This window comes from Daktulosphaira vitifoliae, unplaced genomic scaffold (assembly GCF_025091365.1).
Source record: "Daktulosphaira vitifoliae isolate Bord-2020 unplaced genomic scaffold, ASM2509136v1 Scaffold_3, whole genome shotgun sequence".
Lineage (NCBI taxonomy): Eukaryota > Metazoa > Arthropoda > Insecta > Hemiptera > Phylloxeridae > Daktulosphaira > Daktulosphaira vitifoliae.
Window position 1 is genome coordinate 27,257,911 of NW_026099574.1, and position 11,812 is coordinate 27,269,722.

Genomic DNA, 11,812 nt, shown 5'->3' on the forward strand with positions numbered 1-11,812 from the left:
TTTTTTCATAAATAAAATTTGTTTACTATAATTCGAAATATTTATATTAAGTATATTATCAATATATAACTAAAATTATAATATTTTAAGTAATACAAATACGAATTTTTAGGTCATTAAATATATTCAAAAACCCGATCCAGTGTCTTTTTAAAGTATATTTCTGTTTTCGTGTATTGAACCAAAGTAAGTTATTATCTAACCACCACTATTCAGTTATAAATGTACTTATAAGTTTACAATAATTTTAATCATTCAAAATGAAATTACNTTATTACTTATTGTTATAAGTTTACAATAATTTTAATCATTCAAAATGAAATTTCCAAAGAGTTAATTTTACACTTTCCACCTCACTGTATGTTTAAATATTGTGATGATATTTAAATAATATTATATATAATATTTACATGGTCAGTGTAAATTAAGTGTTGTATATATAGTTTTGTAAATATATTTAAATATTTTAAATTATTATGTTGAAAAATGTTAAATAAATATGTAAATATGTTGTATTAATGGTATGTGTAACTAACTTAATAAAAAAATTATCTAATGGAAACAATGTAGTAACAATCAGGCCTTTGTTACATTTTTAGTGGGTAAATGTGTTAGTATTTATTATGTTGTAAAGGTTAAAGATTATCATCTTGTGTAAAACATATATATGTGTGTGTGTGTGATACGCTCCGCCACACACTCAATGATTTCNATAAAGGTTAAAGATTATCGTCTTGTGTATAACATATATATGTGTGTGTATGATACGCTCCGTCACACACTCAATGATTTCTACGATATATGATGACGAATAGTTTGTAAATAACTGTATTATTAAAGAAAAAAAAAACAACTCAGTTTATAAGTGGTTAGAGGAGTACACATAGCTGTAGGAGTGCATCGACTGTATTGTAGACTAGTAATTTATCTTAAACATAAACAAATGGAGAGAGGAGAGGGGTGTATGCTATGAGAGCATACCGATATGTATATCAGATTAATGGTCTCGTGGCAAGCGGATGGAGGTGACGAAAAAAAAAAAAAAAATTCATAGCACTAGCTGCATCCGTTTTCGAGTTACGTGCAATTTTTGGAGAACTTGTATTACGCGGTATCCTCCTCCGTGTGATGCTGTGACTGATGGTAGTAATTATTGTTAGAAATGTACATATCAGTGTCGAGTTATACACCATTAATACGACATTCACCATTTATATATATATAGTTTACTCACGAATAATTTTGGTGTGTAGAAAATGGAACAATTAAAACAAAAAATGAATAATCAAGCCAAAGGCATGGAATACATTAAAATGTCTGACCTGGTAGAGAATCATGTCTATCGAGTGGTTTCAATGAAAAATAGCCCTTGTCAAACACGGATTTCGTTTTGCTTATTCTCACTTTGTCGCCCACTCGAAATTTGATCGGTAAATTATCGGGTATTTTTCGTAATTTAATGCGTACTGCATTGGGATTCCGAACAGCTTGTGCGGGTGTCATTCCAATTGTTCTGTGCACGTGATTGTTATTGTAATCGTAGACCAGTGCAGGCAACCTGAATACCCATTTGTACGACCCACGCGTAGTGAAATCACGCCACATGACCGTCTTCAGTGTGCGATTGAAGCGTTCCACAAGACACGCTTTCATCGTGGTAAATGTTGAATAATGATTGATCCCGTAACGGTCCATCAACGCTTGGAAATGTCGGTTGTAGAACTCTGTACCACGGTCGGTTTGCATCAACTTTGGATGACGACTCTGTTCGAGAATACCCGACATTGCTGTGGTCACGTTCAGGGCCGTTTTACTCTTTAACGGTACGGCCCAAGCGTACTTTGAAAACCCATCCACGCACGTTAAAATGTATCGGTGACCACGATCTGCGTACGCGCCCATTTCCACAAGATCCGCGTGCCATATGTCATCGAGTCCTTTGATGTTTACCCGTGTTCGAGTGTACGTTCTCCGGGCCGATCGATGTAGTTCGTACGCAATTTTCGGTTTCATAATGTAGACGGTATGTCGGCAATGTATCCGGCTTCGTAAAGTTCTTCTAGTATGGAAACAATCTCGGGTGACACTCCAGTGTTGCCAGCCGACTGAGCCGATATGAGCAGCTTCAGACGTTCGACAAGTTCATTGGGATCGTCCCAGTATAAGGAATCTTTTTTTTCACCGACTCTCAGCTGTAGTCCCGATCCTACGTTGCTGAACATTGGCTCGATAACTTCATTGTATTTAACACCTCCCTTTTTCAATGCCATATTTTTGTTTAGATGAGCTCCGGTTTCCTCCAATATTGTTTTGTACTTTTCCAAATCTTCGTCGGTGAACGCAACGGGGTTTTTCNTAAATCCTCGTCGGTGAACGCAACGGGGTTTTACGAAAACAACAAATTCACTAGTCCAATCATCAATTGGTGTTTTGTTCCATTTACACGAATAAAGTCACTGTCTACGGTTATATCGTTTGCATTACCCATGCTCAGTTTACCGTCCATATGCATTCTAGGACCGTATTGTTTATCTCTCAATGGATTTTTTGTCCACTGTTCTATAAGATGTGCAAAATATAACTTTGAATAGCTATTTTCTTGCGATTGCTTCTGATGATGCTGCTGCTGCTGCTGCTGCACATTGACAACATTGGATATCCTATTCAATGGTTCTATTATTGGTGCTAGTTTTTTCTGAATGTGAGTCAACGACTCTGACTCACCACGACGTAATTCTGCATATTTTCGTCTGACGTTGTCCCGGGCTTGATCCAATAGTTCCATCGAACATCGTTCCTTGTCGGCGGCGGTGTTCATATTGTAACGTACGTGTCAAACCTGTACCTGTATCGACCACTATCGCGATCAAAATCCGTACATATCACTGCGAACCCGTATTTATCGTTTTTCCAACACTGATTGCAAAATTCTTTGAACTCGTTAAATTTCATATCACAACACACGTATTCGTCGTATGCATGACGTAGGTTGATTTCGTCTTGTCGGAACAACACCACCACATTTGCATTGTCTCGTAACATTTGTTTTTGTATACGGGACAATGTTTGTGAGAGAAAAAACACATCAACTCTTTTGTGTCGGCCACGCGCAAAATAATCGCATATTACGTTTTGTTTTTCCATAACCACGTCGTCGAAAATAAACACTGAATTTGGCAGAACAGTGTCCACTGGTGGAACTTCATCACCGTTCGCAAATGTGAACACGCGTGTCCCTTCAACATCTTCCAATATTCCAATCAACAGTTGATATTTCGACTGCTCCAACGATTTCGAGTAGATGTAAACGTTTTCGAATTTCAATCCGTTCAAGTCGGCCAACAGCGCGAACATTAAATTAGTTTTACCACAGTTTGACGGACCACAAACCAGACAACGTACACTGTTTGGTAATAACTTCCCGTGTTTACTGTGCTGTACAGTGGTGGCGACATGATCGTCAAAATTGACCACGGGCAGAGTTTCTGTCTGTTTTTCAAAACGCATCGCACGTCGTCATTTACCCATCATTTTCTGTGTATTATTATTATTATTATAAAAAACTTTGTTGTTGCTCGTAACGTATTGACCTCGATTGCGTAGGACAACAGATAGCGTTATTTTTTCATCACACTTACGATATTATATATATATATATATATATATATATAATATTGTAAGTGTGAACTAGAACGTTAGAAATACAATGAAAACGCTACAACGACGTCGACATCGGAAACGGGGATCCGGTATTGTCAATTCAGTTATAAACAACATTCCTTTTGAATCCCACGTGCCCGGTTACCAGTTTGCCGGTCCTGGAACTAAATTACAGAAACGTTTAGCACGTGAAGACCGTGGTATCAATCCATTAGACGCAGCATGCCGTGAACACGATATCGCGTATTCCAAAAGTAATTCTCTCGGGGATCGGCATCGAGCCGATGAAATTCTAGAACACCGTGCGTGGGATCGAGTGCGTTCAAAGGACGCAAAATTATCAGAACGAGCCGTAGCTTGGGGTGTGACAAACGCAATGAAATTGAAACGCAAACTCGGTATGGGATTAAAAAAAATAATAATAAAAAAGTGACGGCGTCTCCGACATCGTTGAAAAATGCTGCACGAAAAGCTTTGCTCGCTGCTAGACGTGTGATCATCAAGAAGAGTCCGATGAGTGTACCTCGCATACTAAACATCCCGAAAAGCGGAGGAGTGTTGCCGTTAATTCCAATTTTTGCCGGTTTGTCAGCACTAGGAGCACTAGCTGGCGGAGCTGCAAACGTAGTAAAGGTTGCAAGTGAATTCATTCGCAATGGACGTAGTGGTGTTAACGTGGGTAAAGGACTGTACATTCGTCCTTACGGATACGGTTACCGGATCGAGAAGAAGAAGAAACCACAAAAACGTCGTTCAAAACAGAGAGTGAAAAAAAAATAATTCCGCTGCTACCCAATCGTGCATCATACGATAATGAAATAGAGCATTTTGCTCGTCATGTGCTCGATCCACGTGTATTTCGTGGTGTATTTTGTCGTGACACATTACCACGTACACAACCACATACAAATGAAATGGGCGTGATTAATCTGGACGTTTCGAGCAATAGCGGAACACATTGGGTAGCATACAGTAAACGTGGTGAGCACGTTACGTACTTTGATAGTTTTGGTAATTTACCGCCGCCATTGGAAGTGTTACGGTATTTTAACGGCTGTAATATCACATACAACTACAGAAACTATCAGACTTTCGACGAAACGAATTGTGGACACTTGTGTTTAAAATTTCTTATAGAACAAAAAAAATGTCATCCAACACAAAACCGTCATCGATAACCGTGACAGGTAGGGGATCACAAATTGAATGCCGATTTCATCCACACATTGACGTTGACGATAACTGTGAAATTGGGCTGTTGAGCTTACACACTTGGAACATAATGCCAAACATTGATGAAACTAACAATATAATCGTTTTTGGATTGCCCGGTCAGGAACCCTTGCTGAAAGTAACACTGCCCGTTGGTACGTACGAATTGGAAGACTTGAGCAAATATATTGCCAGTCAGTACGAGAAAATTTCCTTTGAATATACAATCGTTGAAAAATTTAAAGATAGAAAAGTGACCTCGTCGTTCAAAATCGTAGTGAACCACGTGACGATGCATTGCGAAATAATGTGTGAACATCCCATAGATTTCTCACATGAAAGATCATTTTGCCGTTTATTGGGTTTCAATCCTCGGTATTTGGAACCACGTAAGACTCATGTATCGGATTATCCAGTGACAATAACACCGATTACGTCTATTCGAGTGGATTGTAATATTATTGTGGGTTCGTACCACAATGGAAAACAATCACACACCTTACATGAGTTTTCTCCCAGCGTGCCACCAGGCTACCGCATTATAGAAGTTCCCAGGCAAATTGTTTACTACCCATTGAACACAAATGTGTTGGATACGGTACGAATCGTTCTATGTAATCAAGAAGGATACCAAATAAATCTCAAAGACGAAGAATTATCCGTACGCTTGCACATTAGACATAAATAGATACATCTCTCACTTTCTGAACACACCGGGTAGCGAATGGTTGTAACATGCCGTTGATTTTTAACAAAAATCGTACGACTATATCATCATCATCATCATCAACAACAGTGAAGCCCAAGTCGATACGTTACGGTGGTGGTTCCATCAAACGGTCTTGGACTGCGAATCGAACAGACCGTGTGACGCCGAGGAAACTTACGAAAGATAATATCGCATATCTAAAATCACTGGGCTGCCGCGTTGTCAACAATGACAGAGTATCTACAAGTTTTGGAAAAATCCTTTCAAGACGATAACGTGAAACGAGAATATTACCTGGAACACCAAAGCTACAACAACTAGTACGGAAACAACGATGAGATTCGCATTGAGTTGCGCAACAAAGAAAAATTCACCATACCGCGTGAAAGTTACTTGCAAATAGAGGGGAATATTGCAAAACCTACAGGTGCAGTTGGTAACATTGTAATGAATCAAAACTGTATGATGAATCTTTTCGATGAAATTCGCTTTGAGATCAACAATAAAGAAATTGATAAGGTAAAAAACGTTGGTGTGACTACGACTATGAAAGGGTATTGTTCGTTTACGCCCAACGATGTCGTACGGTTACATCCAGCCGGGTGGAAAAACGTGAATAAATTATACAATGATGGAAACTTTATGGACCATTCCGAATTTGTAGCTCATTGTCCGTTGTCAATGTGTATGGGATTTTTCAAACAGTATCGGCGTACACTAATCAACTGTAAGCAAACACTCATACTCATCCGATCGAATGCCGACCACTGCGCCTTAGCATTGGTACCGGCAAAAGACGAAGCAGAAAAAGCTTCGGTGTTAACCGCAGAAAATATTGCGCTGATCAGACAAACCAAAGTGAATATCACAAAAATTAAATGGGTCGTGAAATACTTTGAACCAAATGTGAAAACGGAATTGGGTCTGATGCGCATACTCGACAGCAAAAAATGGTTACCGTTAGAGTTTCAACATTGGGACACTGCTGTATACCCCCTTGTACCACAAACCACCACTCATACATGGCCAGTGCGTACGTTCTCGGGTGTTGAAAAACCTAGGTACTTACTCGTAGCCATGGTCACAGATGCCAATAAACGGGTACACGGTGAATTCAATCATTGTTTCCTGCGTAACATCAAGGCATACTTGAACGCTGACGAGTACCCGTACGAAAACCAAAATGCAGATTTCGACAAAGGCAAATTCTCGACATTTTATAATTCGTATGCACAATTTCAAACAATGTACTATGGAGAGATGAACCCATACCCTTTTTTGGATCGAATCAGCTACAAAAAAATCGGACCTATATTCGTCATAGATTGTTCAAAACAAAACGATACCGTCAAGTCGTCCACAGTGGATCTACGTATTGATTTTGAATGTNTTCGTAAACGATAAAGTCGTCCACAGTGGATCTACGTATTGACTTTGAATGTGCAGAGCAATTTCCAACTAAAACTTCGCTGTACTGCGTAATCATAAACGACTGTCAAATGGAATACAATGCACTCACCGGAGAAGTGCGCAAATTGTAAATATAAAAATCAGTAGGATACAAAATAAAATTAAAAAAAAACTGCATATAATATATACTTTTATTTTAAGTAATATTTTTGTATAAATATATATATAGACATAATGTAATAATAAATAACGACAATAAACTATTTATTTTTTTATTGACATTTAGATTTGTATTTACTTAGATAAACTGATAGTCAATTTGCTGTACCATACCATTAACCATAAATTCATATTTGATGTTCTGAAGACGTTCGAATAACTTTATGTACAGGCATCTCACAATCCTACACATACAATTTGGTGGTCCATTGATTCGTATTTCGTTCGAATTTGATGATCTAAAACACCCGACATAATGCCAATTGGCGCTTTGACATCCACATTTATCGGCCAATACCAGCAACTAGGAATAATTTCCGCGCAACTTAGCCAGTCGATGATAAACTTCTACCGTGAGGTTGTTGTCGACATACGTATCTAGCTCGATGTTAATTCGTTCCAAGAGATCCATCTCGTAAGCGTCGTAGAACAATACTACTGATGAAACTACACACTATCACTAGATAGTGAGATTTCTAACGGTCGTCTACGACGTCAACAACAAGGGAATGTTGTTGAATCATGATGATTCATCAATAAATACATTAGTGTGGTAAAAAAAAAAAAAATAAACATGATAAAACTTGTTAGGGCACGTATGGATCCGACGGTAGAGCACGTTCGTACCGGTCGGGCACAAGCGTCATTGCGCACGACACAATCACGACGTGATAGTGCGGCTCACATTATCATAGCACAGAGTTACGTTAGCGTGACGTCGTCGTAGGGATTGTGTGTGTGTGTGTGTGTGTAACGGTCCAGCTGTAGTAGGTTCAGGTATGACATCACAGCGGCTACCCCTTTGGTCAGTGTTGAAGTCTGACGTCGGCTAGGGCCAGCCACCATAGGGCTTACCCTAATATCAAAGTTTAGATATGACGTCACAACAGCTTACCCCTTTGGTCAATGAAGTGACGTCTTCAACCAGGGGGATGATGTCACGAGCTGCACCTGGATGCAGTCCACACGGGCGCCGAGGCGAGGGGGGGGTTAGGTAGGTCAGGTGTGACGTCACCATGACGGAATGCATCTCACCTGTGCACCCATTGTTCCCCGGAGACAATAGATGACGTAATTAGTCGGCACCTTTGAGAGCCCGTACCGCCGCACACCTGTACACCCATTGTTATCCCGAGAACAATAGATGACGTCATTTGTCGGCATCTTTGAGAGCCCGTAGCGCACCTATTGTTTTCCGAGAACAATAGCGCCCCATTGTTCTAAGAACAATAAATGACGTCATTGTCGGCACCTTTGAGAGGCCGTAACCGCTATTTATATACTACTTATTTAATTTAATATTTTTAGTCGTCACACTTCCCAGAACATAGTAAAAATTTAAGAAAAAATAACTTTTATAGAGTTATGTTGCTATGTTTGAATACCTCTAGTACTTAAGGCTAATAATTGCATTTTCTAAAAAGTTATACCAAAGAATAAAAAGTTTTTATCTAAAAATTCCAAAACGTTCAGAGTTTTTTTAAAAAAAGTTATAGTAATTTTAATAAATTTCAAATTAATATAAAGAGAACTAACATTTAATATAATTTTGAATACAATTAAATATTAAACTTACTTTTAAATCTTTTGGATCTGATATTGCTACATAGGAACGTCCCATAAGGTTAAAGTGGTAAATTCGACCATACTTTTTTTCAGCATTTAAGAAAAATGACATAAGTCCTAAGCCAAAATTTAAAAAGATATTAATTAAAAAGATATAATAATATTAAAGAAAATTCAATGCAAAGTTTACAAAACCTTGTAAGTATGTAAAACAAATTTTTATGCTGATTAAGAATGTGTACAATATACGAGCAAATTAAAAGTAACAGTGACTTAAATTTATGAGTAATTTAATTAAAATATCTCAAAAATTCTCTGAACTAATAACTGCAAATTTTATCAACAAATGTATAGTTAAAATATTAGGTTTAATGTATATTAACACTCCATTAAGTATTTAAATTTTTTTATACAAGATTCACGTGTTCATGATTCAAGTGGTTATGTATTAAACATTTGAATAAAACTATAAATGCATTAAATTAATAATGTAATATTGCATTAGAGAGGGTAACTGTCCTTCAAGGGCCAAAATTCTCACTGTGCAATAGTACTTTTCTAAATTGGTTTTTTGGCTATTATATCATGAATAAAAATATATATTTCTATATTTTTGCTAAAACTATTATTTGTTATTACATAACAACAATTATGTCATTATATTTATATTATCATGTTTTTATTAAAATTTTACAAAAAACCCACAATAAAAAATATTGACAAGAAAACCTAATTTTTGATGTATTTTTAGTTTTTATCTCGACCATTTTTAAAAGATGTAACTTTTAAACCATCTCGACGCTAGTTTTTCCAAACTTGCTTTGAAAAAAAAGTATTTGGTTAAGTGGATTTGTTTCTTATGTATTATTAATATAACTTTTTTAAATAAAATATTGTTATTGTCATAATACTAGCTTGGACAAAACGCTCTTAATTTTAAAATAGACACCATGAAATTCTGTCAAAATGTAATATTCTATTATAAATTAGTAAGTGTAACGGTTAAAAATAATATTTCTTAACTTATATAGTAAATGTATATTTTTCATACCAGAAGGTTTTGTTAAACCCAACTCGAATGATATTTTTATGAAATTCCAAAATCCTTTTGTCATAGACGGTAGTTTATCTAATAATTTTTGCTCCTCTGTTGGAAAGTAATTATTTCTACAAACACTTATGACAATACATGATATTGCGGCAGATATTACAAACCATAATACATTCAAAATATAGAATTCTAACATTTTTTATTAATAAATTGATTAATCTATATTTCTCTAACGCGGTCTGTTGGGTAAAACGTTTTTGATTTACTGAAGTATTGTATGATATATATATATATATATAACTAATAATGGTAAGTGGGAATGAGTATTGGTAGGGGTTTAGTCTACATATTCTCTAACAATTCAATAATAACCTGTTGAGCTTTTATGGACTGTAATAAACATAAATTAAAGAGTAAAGCGGAGAAGAGGGAAAATTATTTTATAAGTAAAAATTAAGTATAAACTATTATTAAAATTTTTCCCTTTGGATATGGTATAAGAATACTTCTACGGCCCCTCTGCAAGTCGTAAGAAGCGTCTAATGCAGTTGCGTCAGGTCGACAGCCGGTGTAAAATTTTGCCAAAAAGTATGAGGATCGCTTAACAGAACTTGGAAGTTTAGGATAAGGGTGGCCAACCCAAAGTAGTTGGGATAAAGGCGAGGAAAACGAAGAAAACTTTACTTCTATTATAAATATTTTTATTACTCCTTTTATTAAATCCCTAATTTTGCAATATGTTCTAGGTGTAAAATACCTATGACTAATTTTGATTAAAAAAATATATATACCATATACTTTATTAAATGAATATTGGAGACTTCTATAGTGGCTTTTGGCTAAATCAGCTAATATTTGGTTTAGAATGGATCTATTTTGAATTCATTTAAACATTATTTTAGTAATATTTTGATCATATATCTTATAGTTGCTCTAAATATACCAATAGTTGATTGACACATAAATAATTATTTAATTACGCGAATTTCATTAATTGATTCTAGAATTTACATAATTGTATATCAACTTGAAGTTATGAATTGAAAATTTAATCGTAAACATGTTCAATCGTGTGTTTATAAATGAATTTTAATTCGATTATTATTTTAAGAATAATTGCAGATTCCGTAATTAGAGAGTAGTTAGATTATGTGAAAGTTCTTATAAATTTCTGAACAATATTAATTTTATTGAAATCAATTCTCATACGGAGTGTGGTTTACCAAAGTGAGTCCATGATTATATTGTTTATAATATTCTTATTAGAATAATTAGTTATTGTATTATTAAGTAATTCTATAGTAATAGTTATAAATTCGGTTTTAGTAGGATAATTCGTGTGTGATAAAATAAATATATTAATATTTAACATGCGTGTGTGTGAGAAATTCTGTTTTATATATACATTGTTTTTAAATGAATAACTTAATAGTAGAGATACTTTTAATAGTAGCGTAGTATCCATTATGGGAAAAGAATTTCAATTTTTTTAATATTGATATTTAAATATAAAGTGACTTCTCAAAGAATACAGTAATAATAGTTTGAAAGTTATATTTATATTGAATAGTGTTATTACGAAAATTATTAATTAATTCGTTGTATAAAAATTTGACGACTGTAATGAATTCTCTCCCAAATATTAAATTATTATATTATTTTATATTAGGATATAAAATACTAGGCTAATAAAGACCGGGGTCTTTTGGACTTTATGAGCCTTCAGTGCGTTAAGGCGTTTCGGGCCGTCCTTAAGAGTAGGCCACTGATTCTGGAAAGGGACTGCATAAGTGTTTTACAAAAAAAAAATAGTAAAAAATTCATTAATTAAACGAGGAAAGTTCAAATAGAGAAAAAAGTATAATTTATTGGGTATAATTTTATATTAATGGTACTGCAGTAAGGCCCGTTTCACATTAACGCGTATGGTACGCGCGTATACGATATTCTCGTGTGCTGCGTTTTTTTTTTTTTTTTTTTTTTTT

The 11,812-nt window shown here is 35.3% G+C and overlaps 1 protein-coding gene across 4 annotated transcripts in view; it reads right to left on the bottom strand.

Moving 5' to 3' along the window:
• Positions 1-11,812, bottom strand: part of LOC126903316 (cytochrome P450 4C1-like) — a 31,286-nt gene that overhangs the window by 18,775 nt on the left and 699 nt on the right. For 3 of the 4 annotated variants that reach the window (XM_050681448.1, XM_050681449.1, XM_050681447.1), the window contains exons 1-2: positions 9,828-10,083; positions 8,787-8,893 (exon numbers count right to left, since the gene is read on the bottom strand). In XM_050681448.1, the coding sequence (XP_050537405.1) occupies positions 8,787-8,893; positions 9,828-10,023 (303 nt within the window). In that variant the 5' untranslated portion in view covers positions 10,024-10,083. Of the gene's footprint in view, positions 1-8,786; positions 8,894-9,827; positions 10,084-11,812 lie in introns of those variants that run through there. The other variant, XM_050681451.1, reaches the window with a different exon arrangement.